This window comes from Poecile atricapillus, chromosome 2 (genome assembly GCF_030490865.1).
Source record: "Poecile atricapillus isolate bPoeAtr1 chromosome 2, bPoeAtr1.hap1, whole genome shotgun sequence".
Lineage (NCBI taxonomy): Eukaryota > Metazoa > Chordata > Aves > Passeriformes > Paridae > Poecile > Poecile atricapillus.
Window position 1 is genome coordinate 129,222,481 of NC_081250.1, and position 20,136 is coordinate 129,242,616.

Here is a 20,136-nt window from a genome sequence, read left to right on the forward strand (position 1 = left end):
TGGTAGAGAACAAGGCTTAGAGAAAAATACCTTTTCTCTTTAATTATAGGTCAGACAAAGAAATGAAGTGAAGCTTTTCTCTCCTCAAAACAAAACAGATGCCACGGTCATAGCTCACGAATGTTACAGAGACCAGATCAATGCCTATGACTTGAATGTCTCATCTTAAGCCAAGTTAAGATGTTAATTTTATTTTACAGTGTTTTGAGTCAACTGTGTATGACAGCATCCACACTTTTAAGGGAGGCTTTGAGAGAGAAACTGAGGGAGTGACATGCTTTGTCCTTTCTCATTGTATTTATGAAAAGGCAAAAGAAAGAGGGCAACGGTACAGGTTTGGCACTTCTGCTCTGTGCAAAATAACGAGTACTTATGAGTGCAGATAAAAGTCAATTATGCCATACCAGTGATCAAATAAGTTGTCCCCAAAAAAGCAAAGGGGTGTTTCTGTAAGTTCAGCACTATGCTTTCCTATATCTGAGCCTATGTTGGCAACTGTAGCTGCAAGAGCTTGAAAAACAGAACCTTTAACTTTAGGTTAAGCCCCTAAATACATGCTGTCAAACAACCTCACTGGAGCTGAAGCTTGTAATTCACCCACATATTTCAATCATATTCTGACAGCTCTTTCCCCTTCTCTTTTTTTTTTTTTTTTAAAAGAAAGGTTTAACCTTTAGGCCTGGGCCTAGGAGTTCTGAAATCAACATGATCCCTTCCACAGGGACTTCAAAGACCTAAGATCAGATGATACAAAAAGAAAATTCACTTTGGCCTGAAATTTAGCATACAGATCCTCAGCAGATGAAACTGAAATTGCTCCTTTCAAATACAATTTAAAAACTGACAAACTATTATTCAAAATAATAGAGGACAAAATAAAAAATACCCCAACCAAACACATAAAACTAAGTTCACTGTCGTGATTACTATTGCCAGTGTGTCAGAATTCAATTGCTTAAAAAAAAAATAACTTGATTTGTTACATTATGGACAGGTTTGAATGGTTTTGGAAATGCTACTAGAAATCAAATATCTGTTTGATGTCTAAGCTTGGAATATAACAAGAATATACCTGCCATTCTCTGAATACTCATCTTGACTAAGTGTATTCATTTTTGTATCTTACAAGCTTTTATTCACTAACTTGGTCAAAAGGCAGTAATTTTAAGAAAATGTTTGAATGTTTTTTGTTGAGAAAATGTTTGAAATGTTTGAACCTGAAAAAACAGGTTTTGCAAATAATTTCTTACACCATTACATGCACACATACAGTACTGTTTACATACAGTACTCCACATAAACTTTAATGCTTTTAAAAGATGACAATGTTGCAGGCAGCTAACAAAGGTGGGAATTACAGGGGCTTTTTCAACAGAGTAGGGAATCCCAATTCCTGTGCACTGTTTCACAGATGTAGTTGCTAGCATAAGAATCTGGGAGTACATCTCCCCATCTGACAGGCAGCTGAGTGGATTTACTCAGCTCTTCTGTTTGTCACTGAATATGGGGCAACAATATAAAATAGATTTCTGTCGGCAGACTTTCACACGTCTCAAGTATAAAATAATGATTGTATACATATATATGTGTGTGTGTGTAGATTTTGCAAAACAGCTATTTATATTGGTTTAATCAACTTGATAGAGGATTTCAGACCTGATACCAAAAATGGGAAAATTCTTGGTATGTCTTGGCTTGCGTGATTCTGGAGATGATGAATAGCCTTGTGTACAGTTGTCACCCCTTAAAGGCTCTGCCTTACAGCCACAGTGCCAGTTCAGTTAGGGGGACAGAGGCAACAGCATAAAATATTGTTTGAAGGCTCAAGAAAAATAAAGGCAAAAAATTAAACCACTCTTATTTGCTCTTCATTGAATACCTGCAGGAAAATACCCAACCAGGTTCCAAATGTGGCAAAACAAGGCATTTGTTGCATTCATGTCTTTAGTTTGTATTGAGTTTTCCTGTGTGCTATTTAAGGTACCATCCAGTGGAACGGGAGCATAACCTTGATTTAAGTCTATGGCTCTTAGCTTTGGGGGAAGGAAAAAAAAAAAAAAAAAGAAAAGAAAGAAAAAAGACGGAGATGTGGAATTGATTTCTTTGTACACATGACTTTCCAAAAATGGAATTCAATGACATAAATGACCAGATTGCCAGCTAATTGTTAAAATTTCCAAAACATAAACATCAATCAAGCTCTTATTCCAACCACAAATTATTTACATGAGCAATGAGATCCTCTGCAAGAAGACTTAAATCAAGAGCTTATGAGAGACTTTCCCATAGTTTGGAATGGTGTACAAAAAAGACAAGAAGCACTTATGAAGATAATAAAAACCATATTTTCCACGCCAGAAAAACTTTAGTAACATGGCTATTGTTTAGTCACTGGTGATGAGTCCATGAAAACAATCTTCTTTCTAAGGCTATTCTACAGGAAATACGAGGATATAAATTTTACATATTAGTGTTTGTAAGGTAAGGAGTCCTCAGCTTGAGCATCACAAAAATTTCTCATTCAAACTGAAGCACAAAAGATCTTAACTTGGACATCTAGCGAACTCAAACCAAGAGTTTGAGTGAAGAGTTTGAAACACAACTGAGTGAAGTCCCTAAAACACTAAATATAAAAGCTACTGCAAAAAAAGCCATAGTGAGGACAACACATAATATAAAATAACTAACTGCAGCACCTAGAAGTCAAAGTAAATGCTGCCTGGAAGGAAATTGAACAAAATCAGACAACATTAAGAATAATGTGAAGTGACAAGGCAGACCACTTAGAAAAGGACATCGGAAAAGGCTTTACATGTCAGACATAATAACAAAGGTTTGTTAATGGTGAAAATGCAACAATATCCTTATGCAGAACATCAGTATGTACACTATTGAATTTATTTGAAATTCATAACAAAGCATTAAAACGTGTGTTGGTAATTAGTCCAGTTCCTACTGAACCAAAGGAAAAAGATGAAGAAGGAAAATAAAAAGCACATATAGACGAAAATTATCTGTACTTGTCTGTATGTGCTTAAATGAGGTAAAAACAAAAGAGACTTTTTATATCAAAAATGGTATTGGAATTTTCTATTTTAATGTGGAAGAAACTTCTGAAATAGTAAGAAAGTTGTTGATGTGGGATGGAAGAATACATATGAAAAAACCACAAAAATTTGCATTGGTTTCAGCTCTCACATTCAAATGAAAATTTTTGGTGGCTTTAAGATAAAGAGAAAAGGTGCTGAGAGAGCGCGACGTGCGGGAACGTGGAGAGCTGTAAGAGCAGCCATAAATATGGATTTGTGAAGTGAAACTGAGATGAAAGGGTAGGATCAAATAAATTGTATGAACTCTCATGTGATAATAAGGCTCAAACCCAAGAAAACAGAATAGAAAGACTTAGAAGGAAAAGAAATGTTCTATAATCTCAAGAAGCCTAATTCATATTATAATTCATATTAAAGAAAATCAGCAGGTAAGTTGGCAATACAAAAGAATTGAGGTTTTTATCGCTGGACAGTGACATGCAAGTCTATAACACAAAGTATTAAGAAATTGAGATGAACAATGTTTTGATGATCTTTTAGAATTTAATGCACTCCTGAAAATTCTGGCAGTGATAATAATACCCTACATGCTGTACTGAATATTAAGGCTCAAAAATAATAAAAGCAACATACAAGCTGCCCTGAACAAATTAAATATATATGCCTTTTTATGTATTTATGGGGTTTCCATATTTCATATGCAACTTCTGCTTCATTCCATCCTATAATAAATGTGACACCATTAGTGGGACACAGAAAACAAGCAAAAAAAAAAATTCTCAAAGCAACAAATATAAAATATTCACTGCCTTGTTTGTAAGAGTCAAGTTCAAAAATGTGCCAGTTCCACATAATGAAATATAGAGGTGGAGATCTGAAGGTGAGTAATACTGAATGAGACTGCCTTGCAAACCCAGCTGGGGGGCAAGTGTTCCCAGTATTTTTAAATACATCTTTACCCTTCTTTGCCCTCAATACATTTTTGTGGCTATTACAACACTCTTTGACATTGTGTTAAAAATAGAGTTGTTGTGTTCTCATTGTAAAAGAGCAAGAAAAGAAAAGCCACATAGGTGCTGTATTACTGAATCATCCTCAAGCAGAGGTCACGTCAGAACTGAGCACTGAGAATACACACTTGCAATGTTTCTGCAGGTGGAGCCCTACCTAACAGCATGCAGTTCAGTAAGCTACAATCTAGCCCAAACCTCCCATGCAGCGAGTGGATTAAGAGCAATACTTAATGCCATCAGTGACCAGTATCACAGAGGCTTTACATTCTAGAATTACAAGTTATAAATGTTACTGTGGTAGTCACAGCATTATGGTTCGCTCATGTTGAGAATATCATGCATATCACAGCAATGCTGATTATCTGCAAATGGTAAAGGAACAGGTTTATAATCACAGCATGAATAGACACGTGTTGGTAGGAATGCTCTGGCTAACCCTGAAAACATGATGGTGAACAGCTTTAGAAAAAATAAAAAAGGTCTGAAAGGGTTAACACTTAAAAATGTATTAAGGAATAGCTAACCTATGTGTTTTTGACAAAATCATACACTTCTGAGAATCCTGGTTTCCTGAGGCAAATCCTGCAGGTATTTGCACTCTTCAGCTGGAGATTGCAAACTCTATTTTGTAAGATTTCCATTCAGATAAATTCAACAGACACAAAATATCAACACTGCTGCAGACCTTCTGATGTGTGCCTGCTCCACTTATCTAGAGCCACAGCTGCACTCAGTATGGTTATAGATCTTGTTTATAACCCACGATGCTGAAGAACCCTCATCTTTAATTTATCCCACTGTGTGTATTTCAGTATACAGTGTCTGATATGGGTAATTATTCACTATTAGGATGAAAGTTGCAGTCCTGCTGCAGTATGTAGTACTGAAATTCTTCAGCAGAAATGGAGGAGTCAGATGATGTATTATTCACTTCATAGGCCATCACAGTTAATCAAGTGAATATATATAAAGTCTGAGTCATTTTTAGACTTTCATAAACATGTATTATTCAGGCTGAAAAGAACAGACCCTCTTACCTTCAGCACATTCTTAGAGAATAATGGGAACTTGCAACCTGTTGTAGCTGGCTAATGTATGTATTGGATTACATTGCATTAAAATGAATGATCAAGTATTTAATTTAATTTTTTAATTAAAAATATAAACAGAAAAATATTGATCAGATACTGCAAACTTCCAGGCTCAACATGATTTACAGGGATGTCAAATTAAAAGAAGCACAAAAATCTTTGGCAGGAAAAAAGGTCACCTGGTTCAAAATGACAACCAGAATTTTCTACAATTACTGTCCTCAATTCTTCAAATCAAGATATCCATGCTAGATCTCAGCTTAGAGTTTTTCAGCAAGACCTATCTATGAAGACCATGGAATAATGATTGTAACAAGAAGTTATCACTTCAGTGATCATACTTGAATCTTAAAGAAAGAGAAACAATGGCACAGATAATGTAGCCATATGGTCCCCTTTTCTTTCTCCCTTGCTAGTGGAGATGACAAGATGTATTTAAAGGATGGATTCGCTTGTAGGAAAAAAAACCAAACCTAACACCAAAAAAATGGGAAATCACTGACATTCAGAATCTCTGTAGCAACCCCCCCAATATTTACATGCTGTTATTAAATTAAATAATGAATTAATTAAATATTTGCTTAAATTAAAATACTGGGAGGACTTTTTAATCTCGTTTTCCCTACTTCAAAACTAAAATAAAAAACCCTAAAGCATCTCAAGGCTCACAGACACTGATTTAGTTTTGTTATACCTCTGAATGTTAGGGGTTTTCATTTTGTTAACTAGATTGCTACCAGATTATTGGAAATATAAGGATTAGCTTTCCACAGACTCCAAAGTAAGTATTTTCTCCCCATCATGTCAGACATAAAAGCACTTCTTACCAGAATTTACAACTGACATAGATGCTATATCACTGAAGCAATCCAAGTTTCATGTTTGTGAGTCGCAGAAGTAGTTTTTCAATCAAATAACCAAAGTGGACATGTTAAAATTGAATGGACTTATTCCAACCAGTTCATTTGTACCCACAGTTCTGCGGAGCTGACTGATGTGTCAAATGCCAAAGGCTTTACTGTATAATTATCTTTTAAGCCAGAAGACTTTGCTGTTTCCAAGAATTCATCTTGACAAATAAACAAATGCTAATACAGGGATCTAACTTTATGCTTGATCTTCATTTTGTCTTATGCACCTGTTGTTGTGGTGATGACTATTTTTCTTGGATCGTAATATTATCTATAGTTTTGATGAATGTCACAAGTTCCAGTTTCCTTGGGGAAATATAAACACTCAGGTTACCTTTCATTGTTTTGACCTAGTACCTACATAAGCATCATGGCCTGTCTCTTTTTGCATCACAGCTTTACTGGAGAAGTGAGCCACTGCTTTTGATCTCACAAGTGTTCCTCCTGAAGTTGCATATGTGATTGATGTTTCAATGCCTTATTTATGAGTCTTTCTTTACATTACATTTAGCACTGTTCATACAAGCCATTACCTGAATACTTTCTGAGAAGGGCTCCTCTAGGGACTAGACTTACTAGTGAACTATGGAAGCATTTCCATAACCCTTCCTTCCACTGATTGGAGCACATTTATAGAGCTATTGACTCAGGTAATTTGATACACACACACACAAAAAATTTGTTATCAAGAGGCCCTAAATATTACAGTAATAACTCTAGAAATTTACCAAGAGAATGATGGAGATGGGATTAGATTTGTTTTTCTGTTTTTCTATTTGCAATTAAATAAATTTTTGACTTCGTTACTTTTAAAGGCAAAAGGAAAACACAATTAAAATATAGTTGCAAAACAACACACATATGCAATTCTACTAATGAGCACAGTTTATGATGATTTTGAGTAGATGGCATTGGATACAGACAATTTATTTTTTTATACGACAATATGAGACAAGCAAGCATAGTCTCCTGTTGTGTTCAAAAGAGCAAAGAGCAATAAAAAGGTATCACCAAGATGTTTCTTAACCATATCTGCCACAAAAATGAGAAGATGGGGAAGAAAAAGGCCAAAATACTAATAACTTACAGAAAGTCCCCAAAGTAAAAGCTTGTTTTTACAGAGCAGAGTCCTCAGAGTAGTTGTGTGCGGTACCATGCAAGAGTGACTGTGAAGGTCTGCAGAGGTGAGAGCCCAGCTGTTTGGCCTGGTCCATGTAAGGCGGCTGCAGCCCACCCAGCTCAAGCTCTGCAGCGTGAGCCAAGGCCTGCACAGCTTTATGGCACTACACAACAAACATTCCTCAGACACACCTGTGCAGTGATGGACACAGACCTAGGAGGATTGTGCATGCATGACTGTGAGCATCCCAGATCTTGCTCCTTTCTTAAACAGAAACCAAGCACACCTAAGAAGTACCTATATCTTTATAACTCTGTTTCCTTAAAAAGACATCTTCCAAGTTAAGTAATTTGATTTAAGAAAGTGAAAGCCCTCTGTTTCAAATTGTAAACAATCCAGAAGGACCTACAGATTTTTTTAAACAGGTAAGAGGAGTCAGAAGGGACAGAGTCAGTGCACATCTCACTGCTCTCCCGCCCCTACACAACAGTCTGCCCTCCCACCCCACCCTTTCAGACTTTGCTGAATGGAAAGCAAATTACCAGGCATCACCCAAAAAACCTCAAGCCATTCCACCCAGAAACACCACTGTTTGGGCATAAGAGTTGTAATTAGTTCAGTAGACAGCAGAGAGGAATCATCACTGTAACAAAAGAATCAGAAGAACAAATGCAAACATCATCTGTCATTTAGCTGAGCTTAAAGAGAATCAGTACACGTTATTCAAGGAGGATACTGTACCTAATGAAACTGGATCTGGATTCACTGGACTCTGCTGTCTGGAATGACTACTGCTGCTGTTTCCGCCTTTTTTTAAATCCTCTGCATCACTGTACCGCCGTATCCAGTAATTCAGCTCCTCACGGTCTGCTTCTTGACATCGCCGTAGGACAGTGAGAGATCGCCTAGTTTTTTCCACCATGTCCATTATACAGTTCAACAACTATTCACAGCAGTGGATGGAGCACAGAAACAAAGAAAAATTTTTTATTCACAGAGTGACATAATAATAAAGAAAATATTTATTTACTGAGTGCATGGGTTTTATTAATGAAGGAGTCCCTCTCTATTAACCTCTGTGTTAACTATAGCTGAAAAATTCTAGACTTGTTTAAAGAATGACAATCCTTTCCTTTTTAACTGGTGATCCTAAACTAGACAGATAGGGACTTACAGGAGAAAGAGCAAAGACAAGGAGAAAACAACTGAACAGGCTGTAGCCCTACCACTAGTATTACATAGCACCACAGAGGACTCAAGATGTGGTTCAGAAGTGGTGCCTACAAATTTTACAAGAGCTAATAAATTCAGGAACAAATCCAAGACCCAGATCCAGCGTTTATAGAGAAAGTCCATTTCTCTTTCGGCAGACTGTAATAATTAGGACATTGCAGGAGACACTTAGCAAGGCCTGGTATGAACTATCTAATGGGGAACATCAAGCACTCTGATTTAATCAGCAATGCTTTCAAAACTTGTCCTGGAATTCAGACAGGTTTTGAAATAAAAATTTTAAATTCCGATCTTAGGTCTCTGTTCAGACAATTATACATAAGTGGATATTTAGCCCTTACATGGTCAAGATGTTTCCACTCTTCTGCCCATTCTCTGTCTGTTAGCCTGTGATCAATCATTTCTTCTTGACGCGTGCCATGCAACCCTGCCAAAGAGGAGCAAATTATGTTTACAACGTTGGAAGTCCTCTATGGAAAAAAAAAGGCAGAAGAAAAAAGAGCCTGTAGACTAAAACATCATATATTACCTGTTCAGAAATGCCACCACAAAAAAAAAAAAAAAAAAAAAAAAAAAAAAAGGCTTCTTAAAATTTTACTAAGTTCTCTTTAGTGCTTTTACCCACACAAGATGCAAGATGCTACTGTTTTGTTCAAATTAATGTCCTCAATTCTGTAAGTTCTGTAGGTTCCAAGGTGACCTTTTAAACATGGACATAGCTCTTTCTGACTATGTATAATTATTATATGCATAAATATAACATTAATACAAGATATAATTTTCCATTTGCACTACCTGAAGTCAGCAATGCAACTATTTGGTAACTCAGTGCATATAATACTAGCTGTACTTCAGAGAGTTGAAAAAATATTAGTATAAACTCAGTGTTATTTCACTAAATATAGGAATTACTACCATGTCAACAGAGCATCATTAAGGGTTCGTCCCCTCACAGATGTTTAAACAACATGTGGTTAAAATGTAGCACATATATCAGAGCAGCTGACAACATGATACAACCAAGCCAGTATTTATTATCAACACTCAAAGGGAACCAACACTTTTTCTTTGCTTAGCCTCCTCTATACAGATGCTGAGTATTTGTAAGTGTTCCTCTTTCACTGAAGATTTGTTTAAAACAAGGAAGAACAGTAAGTGCAGATGTGAAGCAAAATCCAAGCGCACCAGGCATCCTATTAAATCAAACGGTGCTGCATGGGGTGTGGCTGGTGCTTCTGCTGTTCACATCCTCCACAGACATCCCCACGCTCTGGAGACGTAACACACAAAACACTTCTCTGAAAGACAACAACTTTCTTCTGTTCTAAGCTGAAATCAAGCCATATAGATATCATTACCATCAAAAATCTGCCATAGAAGAAAAGTAAAAGGCTCTACCTCTCCTTGCCTGCCATACACCTGAGCGTCCATGTCATCCATGCAACTTTGAAAACATAGGTTCCTCCTGCTTCTGACCCTCTTACTTAAAGAGACACAATTCAATCCACTTTTACAAATACAGATCTGAAATAAGGCCACATGAAGCAGCTGGACAAACATTTGTTTTTTGCTATATCAGACAAAAAGTTCCAGTTCACAAAATAGAGCTACAAGGGAAACAGAAACCTAAAAAAACAACGCAGAAAATCAACGTGCCTTACCCATAGGTCTGTTTCTGTCCCTGAGGTCCCTGTGATTGGGGTGTCTGTATGAGTCCCTGTAGTGGTGGGCAATGGCCATATCATCCAAACGATAATGCTGAGGTGGAGGTGGGGTGGGATGAGGCAGACCATTGGGCTGATAAGATAAGCCATTATTTGGACTGTACCGCTGGCCTGGGCTAATAGTGCAGGGCCGCTTGCTTGGATGCTCTGAGTGCAAAGGCTCTCTGTCAAAGCCGTTTTCTTTGGTTCTGAAAAACAAAGCAAAGGAACTTTAATTCACTTAGTGATTAGAGCTTGGGAACATGCACCCCCACCTACACAGGCAGCTTCAGGAACTAAAGTTTATTCTTTCACTTTGCTCCAAACATGCAGAACTTTTCATAACATTGCTGAATCGAAACATACAAAGGACTTATTTATCTTGTCTAACCATCCCTGTAACGTGAGAAATACTAGTGGGGTGAGCCTTCTGACAGAGCCACTTAATGAGGGGCTGGAGAGCAAGCAGCCTTCACTGACATCACAGACTGATGGGATGGAAACACATGCAATTGCCAAGGTGAAACCATCAACTGATACATGAAGCTACGGACCAAGAAATCCCTACTTTCAGTAGTGCTATAGTGATTTATAGTGATTAGGAGAAATCTTTAGTTCAAGAAATTATTTTTTTTTCAAGAGGATACCAGAAAGTCTAGCAGTCTATGTAAGTGTGCTGAAGTTCAGCATGCCATGAGCTCCCATCAAGATCAGAGTCACACAGATGTTTTGGGGACAAACTGACTCTAAATGCTGAGAACTGCATCCTTCAGAGATTTTGTACCATCTGGGCTATTCCAGTCAAAGGTGCTGTGACTGTCATTAGTTTTGCAGGAAGATGTGGTTAGACTCAAGTCCCCAGAACATTCAGGAATTCCCTCTCCATTAGTCTTAGACAGGGGTTTCATGCTCAGGGAATTTGAAAGAGCTACTAAGGAGAAGACAGAGTTTTTTACATTCTAATTACTCTTTAATTCAATTCATAATCACCTATTTCCAAAGAAATCTCTACTTGACACCTCTGCCTGAGAACCTTGAACTCTGAACTACTTCTCAAATAAAATAAATTTCAAACAACAACAAAACCCCAAAAAAACCTCACCCACACAAAAAATCCCCATAACCAAACCAAACCCTCCCCCACAAAAGACCCTCCCCACCCCCAAAGGAAAAAAGCAAACCCATCTAGAATTACTTCAACAGGTTAACAACCCTTTTGGGGAAGTTTCATATCATTGTAATACTGCTGTTTGTTTTTTTTTAAACCATGTGAATAAAGAAAACCTACAAAATACTAGCTTTGATTAGAAAGTTTATGAGATATAAAGAATGCAAACTGAAGTTTCATTCCTCCCTCCAAAAACCTTTATTAAACTGCTGATATAGTCCATCTTTTTTATAAAAAAAATAAAACAAACTTTATCTTCTGGAAGAAATGGATGGTATAATGTATCATTTCTACTAGTAACACAATTTTTTGACACTTTTTCAGAAAGGTAAATTTGAGCAAATTTTCTTATTTGCCTGTTGGTAAAACCAACTGTCCTACAACAAACCTTCCCTCAGAAACCAATAAACCACCCTTGAGGGACTGTCTGTGTGGAAACAATCAGTGTATTAATTGTCACTCCTCAACAGGTTCCCATTTACCACCAATGAGAAGGAGGAAGAAACCAAATCATTGCCAATATCCTCTGGGAGAGAGAATCAGATTAAGATCTTGTAACTAGCAGCAAGAAATTAAAAGATGGGCTGCATTGTTTTCAGAAGGAGTAAAGCAATTTCTCAGAGACCTCACCAAAATTACTAATATATATATATATATAGCTAAACTATAGCTTGGCAAAAAGGGAAGAATCTTTCACCATCACAGCAGGACACCTATTATAATTTTGGGCAGATAAAAAAGACATACTTTGCTAACGTGGAGCACATACCCCATTACAAAAGAAATTCAGCATGGCTGTGAAAACTCCTAACCAAGAAAACTTGAGGTCCATCATATATTTTTTATTACTTTTGGCATGATATAACTGCTTGCAATAGCTCCCAATGGGTGGTGATATTTCTGACAGCTCCTCAAGACAAGTTTGTATTTAGCTGGGGGTGTGTGTTTCCTTTGCATGTATTTACTCAAACTCATTGTGCCAATCTTCCAGTTGTCAAAATATTATGTATGCAAAACAAATGGACTTTCCTGTCTGTACAAGGCAAATTAAGAATTCACCGAAGTCCTTTAGTAGTGTTGTTAGAATTTTCTCTAACTTAGATGGGTAAAAGTCATAAATAATAAAATATTAATAAAATAATAAAATAAAGCAAATAATTAAATAACTCACTGGCTTTTGATCACTATATGTAGGAAAAGTAAAGGCATAAAACTGGAACAAGTGGGAATCCAGTTTTCCTTTTCTGCACTACAGCTTGATGTTAAAACCATGTATTTTCATACAAATGCGTATACTTGCACCTAAATGTACAGGTATGTTTATGTAAAGCAAAGAATGCTCTGTACTTAATTACCTTAACTAGAATGCACCGCTTCATCCTGGAAAGCTCACCAGCATATCCACTGAACTCTGACTAACACAGAAACTAACATGACTGTTGAAAACATATTTACTGAAATTATGTTTTTGCTATTATGATGGGTAACGGCTGTCATGTCTTTTCTAGGTGTAAAAATTTACAATTTCTTGTTATATTTTCTGCACTGACCAAATAAACAGCTTACTGGAATACCAGAATGAGACTGTATATAAACTCATTTCATGTTTCCAACCACATAAAAATATATTAAAAGATAACAACTTAGAAAACCTCATCACAACAGGAATTGCTGCCAAATTTACTATTTATCTGAATACAGTCAATAGAGTGATAAATGACAAGGTACTGAAGAGTGCCATTATTCAGGTGCTCGGAATTTGACCTACTGGTCTGCTTCTGATCTCAGTCCTACGCATTCTTTTAGGTCTCACCCCCTTGGGGCAACAGCATTTTCCCAGGTGCGTGAGGAAGCACTCCTGTTTCCCAGTAACTGGCACACCCATGTGAATAGTAGTTCCGAATATAACACCATCACAATTTTAATCTGCTTTCATCTGTTTTTGCAAAGTAACCACAAGCTGTATAGAGGAAATAACAGTGAATGTGTAGGAAACATAGCTGACACTTTTTTTCTTACTCCTGTTGGCCACATTTTCCTTGATGTGCCTATAAACCAACACTGTTGCTTGGAAAATTTGCAATATGACAAAGATGGAGTCCTTCAGCTATAAACAAACAAGGAGTCATTTTACTTGAAACCATGATTTACTCAGATTAAAGACAGCAGAATAGACACTACTTTTTAGCCTGTACCCATTTAATAGAATTTATGTTGTTTGTAGGTTGTGATTTCAGTTTTAAATTATGGCAATTTATGGATAATTTCCTGGGTAGAAAATCTGACCATGCAAAAGTGCCTTGGCTAGAAAATTAGGTTTCACCTAATCAAGAGTATTACATGAATTTCAAAGAACACTAAAGTCAGTTTACAAGAATGAGACAAAGCTGTTCATCTACTATTTGTGCAAGATGCTTTGATTTAAACTGACTTCCACCAATAAAGGCTTGATGAACCAATAAATAATAATGCTTTGCTGGAATAAAGTAGCTGTTTATAATAGTGTGTTACAGAAAAGATTGCTTTTCTGCCTTGCTAACAGCCCATATTACAAAAATTCTTTTACAATTCCTCATAATTACACATGGCATACAAGGAGCACAGATGTAAGAGCTGTGAGCATTCTTCACCTTACTGAGATACTGAGGAGCCTCTTCAAATAAGATTTACCCAACAGTCATATCACAGCTGATCTCTGTGCCCAGGTACTTTCAACATGTATTTCTTGTCATGGATTCCAAGTGTACTGCAACCACAGCAGCCTTTCTAAAGTCACAACATAATCATGGCCACTTTAGTTTTCTTCTCACTTAAAATAATGCTATTCTAACAGAATTTTTTATTATCCTGGATCACTTTGTAGGCAGCTGTCATAAATATAGTCACTACATGACATGCTCACATACCATCAGCCCTTTCCAGCAAGCTCAAAGGATGAGTAATTAACACAAAGTTTTTTGTTGCCAACGTATTTAAAATCATATGATTTATAATTAAGCATTCCTTCACCAAAATAAAAACTCACTGTGGTCCAAGTTCCTTTGCTTTACTGCAGTAGAATGTAAACTCCAAACTTGTAAACAAAATACAGTGAACACTTTGTTCATGACATGTCATGAACAAATTACCAAAATGTGTTGTCTCCTCAGGTGTCAGTTTTCTTCTCTTGCAGTGACTGATGGTTCCCAGTGTTATTACAGAAACAGATTGATCTTTTTAATGAGCTAGTTTAATAGACTCCAAAATCTCACCGTGGCTGCTCATCCGTGTCAGACCATATGCACCAAGAAAACATTCAGTAAAACACAAAGCTCTGCTGTCAGATTGCTCTATAAAACCTCAAATACAGTAGACTTGGATATGCAGATAAATAACCAGAATAGGAAAATCGATATGCAAAAAAAGTTCTGAAATTATAAGCAGAAAAAATTACTGTATGCGGAATTTTGTTAACAAAAAATCATGAGGCAGCTGTGGTTACATGTAACACATGTTCCACTTTCTTTGCCTAATCCTCTACTGTACTCTGCCTCTACTGGAATCAATGGTATGCAGTTACCCAAGCTCAAATGAAAAATATAAATGTGTATGTATATATATAACATATACATTATATACAATGCATGCCGGTGTATAACTATATAATCTATACATCTATATCATATACCTTGGGAAGTGAAAAAGATACTACAGTTTACTTCAGTAAGACACACATCTTCAATCAAAATTACTCCAACTGCACTTAGTTCTCCTGAAAAGCCATGGCCTTTGAGCAATTTTTTTTCATTTACTAGCCATGGAGTCCAAGTAAACCCTTTCCTTAAAGTATGTCTGATATCTTCTGCTGAATTTTTATTAGTATATTTGAAAATTACTTATATTTCTAAACAAAAGGTATCTATATTTCCAGATGTTTCCTCATGCTCCTCTGTAAACAATTAAAATAATTAATAGTGTAATGAGTATAAAGCCAGACAAGTATTTGGTTTCAATACTCACTCAGTCTAGGCATGTTCTGCCTCTGAGGACAGTTTTTTGTGGTTGATTTACTTACATTATCCAAATTAAAAGGTATACAGACTCCAATTCAGTAAATTTAAGAATGTTTCCAAAAGCATCTTGTTCTTTTTACTAAATCTGTTGCACAAATGTTCTTGAGTGCACTAGACAACTCCACTGAACTTGGCTCAGCCAACACTACTATGTATATTTTTCTGTATAGCTTTTATTATAGTCACAGGCAATGGAGAAGTAGATGTGACTAACCAGTGACAGGGTTGCTTGACAATGAACAAAACCAACTTATTTTTTAAGCTCAAGGTACCATTCCAATGAGTGCACTGGGTGGTCTCTTTACACGTGAGCATTTTTCATTACAGCAAATAGTTGCAGAGTCAAAAAGAAAGGATGAGTTTTTCTGAAACACCACTGAATCACAGCTGAATTTCAGGCTGCAACTGACAGAAGCCGCCACACCTTAGAATGTGCAGGCCAGTGGGACACCCCACACTACACCCTACCTGGACCCTGGGAATTCAAACACAGGCTCTTACCCATAACAACGGAGGTTAAACTGTCTACCCCCCTCACCCCAAAAGCTGCATTAGTACCTGTGGAGGAACTGAAGGCTCCTCAAGCTGTTCATAGCCTAAGAGAGACTTCAGTTGTGAAGCCAAAGGCACTTGACTTTCCAAGCAGAGACTTAGAAATTTCAAGAGCACCTACATATTTTAACTAAAAGGAAATGCTGAGAAGAAAATTCATAAACCATACCCCAATCTCTCTAGGTATGAGCCTCAGTTTTAACTAAAAGATGAAGGCTGACGTTAAAATCAAATATTCTCCTGATCTGCTAGTCCCTTTATGTGCTAATCTTATGTCCTTTTTCTTATAAAACCAACATGGTCTTTACATGACAAAGTTCTTGTCCTGGTCTCTACCTGCATCACCCATCTTCTCCCTCACAAGCAGGACAGAAGATAACACAGGTGAGACCGTACTTACTACAAAATAACCAAAATTCAGCGCTGTCACACAGGGTCTCAAAGAAAAGGAGCATTATTCCAAATGCTAAGGATGGAAAGCAAAGGAAATACTTTATTTTGCATTTTTCCTCTGTGGTCTTATGGGAGATATGATTAATACTGTTCTCTACTAACAGGAAAAAAAGTGAGTTAGGGCTGTCAGGAAGGCACATCCCTCTTCTCCATATTCTGTCAAGCAATACCTCACTGGCTTACAAGATAATTTCATGTGTGTCTATCTCTTTGTAGGAAAAATGTTGTGTCTGCTACTGACACCAGAGTACTGCATGATAATATTTAAGTTATTCACAAGATATTCAGAGTCCTTTTTAATAGATGTTTTGGTACACTACTCTGCAAAAACTTGAGGATATGCAGAACTGCTCCATGGTGCTAAATTTCAGCTTCAGAAAAGTTATTTCCTTGCACATAGTAAGAGAATACATGTAAAATGCCCAAAAATTAATCATCTTTCTGGGGTGCAGAAATATGCTTGTGTTAACTTCAATAGCTGCTTCAGTTTCGTCTAGTTGTCTGAAGAAACTGGTGAAAAGAGGTATAAAAAGAGATTTTCTGCTTGTACCTCAATTTTCTTGCTGGTCCATAGTGAATTTTTTTGAAACACAATCTCAGGCAAACTAATTTCAAATACTTTCACATCTTTTTCTTTCTAATGGCTATGTGACTTCAAATTTTACTGTTCACTTCTGGCTATGAGAAGTCTAAAGTTTTACTGTGAGCTTTCAGACTTTGTTTTCTTTGCTTGAATGTGCCATTCAAGCCTGTTCCAGCACAAAACTGTCACCTGTACAAAGTTACGAGGCTTCTTGACTATGCAAATCATCTTTTTCATTTAAAGGATAACTATGACACTTGCATTCCTCAGGCATACAGGTAGTGGTATTTGGCAGAACAGTATAATAAAAGTTTTCCACACTATAAAACCCATGGCAAACAAATCAATGAAAAATACAATACCTGAGTTTCCTAAAGGTAAAATGTAAATGCCAGCTGAATTTCTAACATTAGCATAGGAAGACAATTAAAAGGAAATAACCACAAGAGTCATTTCCTTGTAACATTAAACAAAGAACTTTATTCTAAAAAATAATAACTGTTCCATACCCCTAAAGCTACTGTATTTCACACACATGCATTCACTTGCCCCACCTCTGCATAGACTCTCCTCAGCCAAACAACAAAACAGATTTCAGTGAACATTTCTCCTCTTTGAAAGAAATATCCATATTTGAAATAAATATGCATATTCCATGTATGGGTATGGAAATATGGCACAGCAGAAATAGTCAAAGGCATGAGTGTGCTCTGGGGTTTGCCTTGTACTTCCCAGTACAAATGCCTAGAGACTCTCCTCACAATCTCCTCAACATTGTTGAGTTCAACAAAACATCAGACTTGCATATGGAGCTTCATGACAGAAATACTGTGCACAAAGTACTACAGTACTGGCTGACCATCCACACTGACTGTGTGGATATGACCACAGCATGTCCTGAGGTGACTGAGTCCGTGTGTGCATGTATTATATTTATATACTCTAGAATATATACATGTATGTAGCTCTCTCTACATATACACATATAAATATGTATATGTAGACACACATAAGCAGGGCCTGTTATGAAAGGGCATGGGATAATGATTTTAAGCTAGTAAGAGAATAGATTCAGACTAGGTATAAGGAAGAAATTTTTAATACAGAAGGTGGTGAAACACTGGCACAGGTTGCCCAGAGAGGTGTTGGATGTGCCATCTCTGGAAACATTCACAGCCAGGTTGGACCTGAAGGCACCCAGGGAACACCATCTGAGTATGCCCCCAGCACCCACATACACAGTCCCCCCGTGCTGGTGGAGCTCAGCCTCTTGGGCCTACAGACACTCTGGGCAGGGTATGAAAGGCGTAGTGGTGCTCACCTGTCTGGAGTTCGCCTCTTCCCGTTTTCGTTCACATCGAGAAGCAGCTCTGAGGAGTCAACAGGTGAGGTGGTGCTGGCATCCAGAAGCAGCTGTTCGTGCTGGGCGAGGTACTGGGCTGGGTTCTGCTTGGCTAGCCTTGCACAGTGCAGCAGCTCCCGCTGCAGCAGGGGCAGATTGGCCTGCAAGAGTGTAGCACGTGTTAAGAGGGCAGCTTGCAAGCAGTTTCAACAGAGATGAAGAAGAAAAAGCAGAAATCAGAGAGAAGCCTACTTTGAGTGGAAACTGTTGCCATCATTCCCAGTTAGGTTTGTGGTTAGCTGCCTGAAAGCAGGCAGCCTCCAAAAGTGGCTATAGCTATACTAAATATGTATGGAACCAAAAATGTAAAAGAAAACAGTAAATGCTGTGAGAAAACCAGATCTGCATGCCACATCCTTAAAGAGGGGAAAAAGCACTCTTGGCTGACTTCTGCTTTCTTACTATCTAAAACCTTATCTCCTATGGAGCAGCTGTTTTCAACAAGTAACAACGCTTTGTTTCCCATTCAGACTGCAGTTAGTACTCAGAAATTGTCTGAAACCAGGGGATCTGCGACTCTATAAGCTGCCTCAGTCACCATCCTTTGAGGGCCTTGGGGAGAACAGGATTGAGGATAGGATTGCCCTCAGCTTTCCCATTACACTTGCAGTTGCACATTAAGATAAAGCTTACAACAAAATCTCACATTCCAGAGCTTCAGTTAATCACCCAGAGGGCTACAGTCCTCCTCCTAGCCAGATGTAGTTTGAAGGATTTCTAACTGTTCTTTCATGGCCCCACTGGGACTTGGGTCATGGCCTGGAGATTACCAGGACTCAGACAAAGAGAACTGAAAATGCTCATTGATCCCTGGGCAGCACATTTTGCCCATCTACTGGGGTCATACTTAGTCATACTTTTTGCCAGAACAGGTGGAACCGTATGTTTCTTCCCTCTGCAGAGATAGTTACACATCCTGGGAAACATCTTCCCTTCTTTGCAGCACATGCCAACATAAATACTAAGAAAGGCACTCATTTTTACCTAATTATTTTTTGTACCATAAAATGATGTGCCTTGACCTCTCTTGTTCCATCACTACTGCACGATGATTTTTTCACCTCAGAATTTTCAAGTATTGGATTAAATTTCGTAACTTTTAGTAACTAAAGACAAAGAACTTCAGCAGTTTCCTTTACTTTTGAAATAACTCCCACTTAAAAACACCTCAAACAAACAAAAACAAAAAATTCCTTCTTTTTTAAGCAGGAAAATACTTCTGAAGTCAAAAAAGATCTGAAAGTAATTTGCAAGGAACCAAACAAAAAACAGATGTTCCGAAAAGTTTCGAACCCAGGATCTTGGTAAATTACTTTGTTAGCATTGTAACAATGGCAACTGCTCCAGCACCTGTTGCTGTACCATAAGAGCAGAACCACTGTGTCACAAAAAATGCCTGAATAGCCAATACATATGAAACTTTTAAAAGTGGAGAAAAAAATAGAAATTGCTATCAGTTATTCATCTTTGGATGGAAAGACGGTTGCAAGAATATGGAAGTCCTTTCTGATCTACACAGAACAGAAATATTTTTTGAAAGAACCATGTATCTATTTTCTTTCAGTTATAAGAGAGGTAGACTAACTGATTGTGTTGTGAACAGGGTTTTTCAGTTGTTTTAATTTCACTGTTTCTTCAAAAAGCCCACACAGAATACAAGTCAAGACACCCAACTACCCAAACTAACTCGCATGGCAGTTGGAGAAGTTCACATATATTTGCAAATAAATATCTGGAAGAAAAAAAAGAATCAGATCTAGTGTTTGACTAATGGCATGTACTTAAAAGATGTATCATCACATCTC

The 20,136-nt window shown here is 37.3% G+C and overlaps 1 protein-coding gene across 8 annotated transcripts in view; it reads right to left on the reverse strand.

Moving 5' to 3' along the window:
- Positions 1-20,136, reverse strand: part of RUNX1T1 (RUNX1 partner transcriptional co-repressor 1) — a 116,474-nt gene that overhangs the window by 20,304 nt on the left and 76,034 nt on the right. For all 8 annotated transcript variants that reach the window (XM_058832095.1, XM_058832088.1, XM_058832091.1 and 5 more), the window contains 4 exons: positions 18,251-18,432; positions 10,080-10,330; positions 8,760-8,845; positions 7,927-8,128 (listed from right to left, as the gene is read on the reverse strand). In XM_058832095.1, coding sequence (XP_058688078.1) covers positions 7,927-8,128; positions 8,760-8,845; positions 10,080-10,330; positions 18,251-18,432 — 721 coding nt within the window. The remainder of the gene's footprint in view (positions 1-7,926; positions 8,129-8,759; positions 8,846-10,079; positions 10,331-18,250; positions 18,433-20,136) is intronic.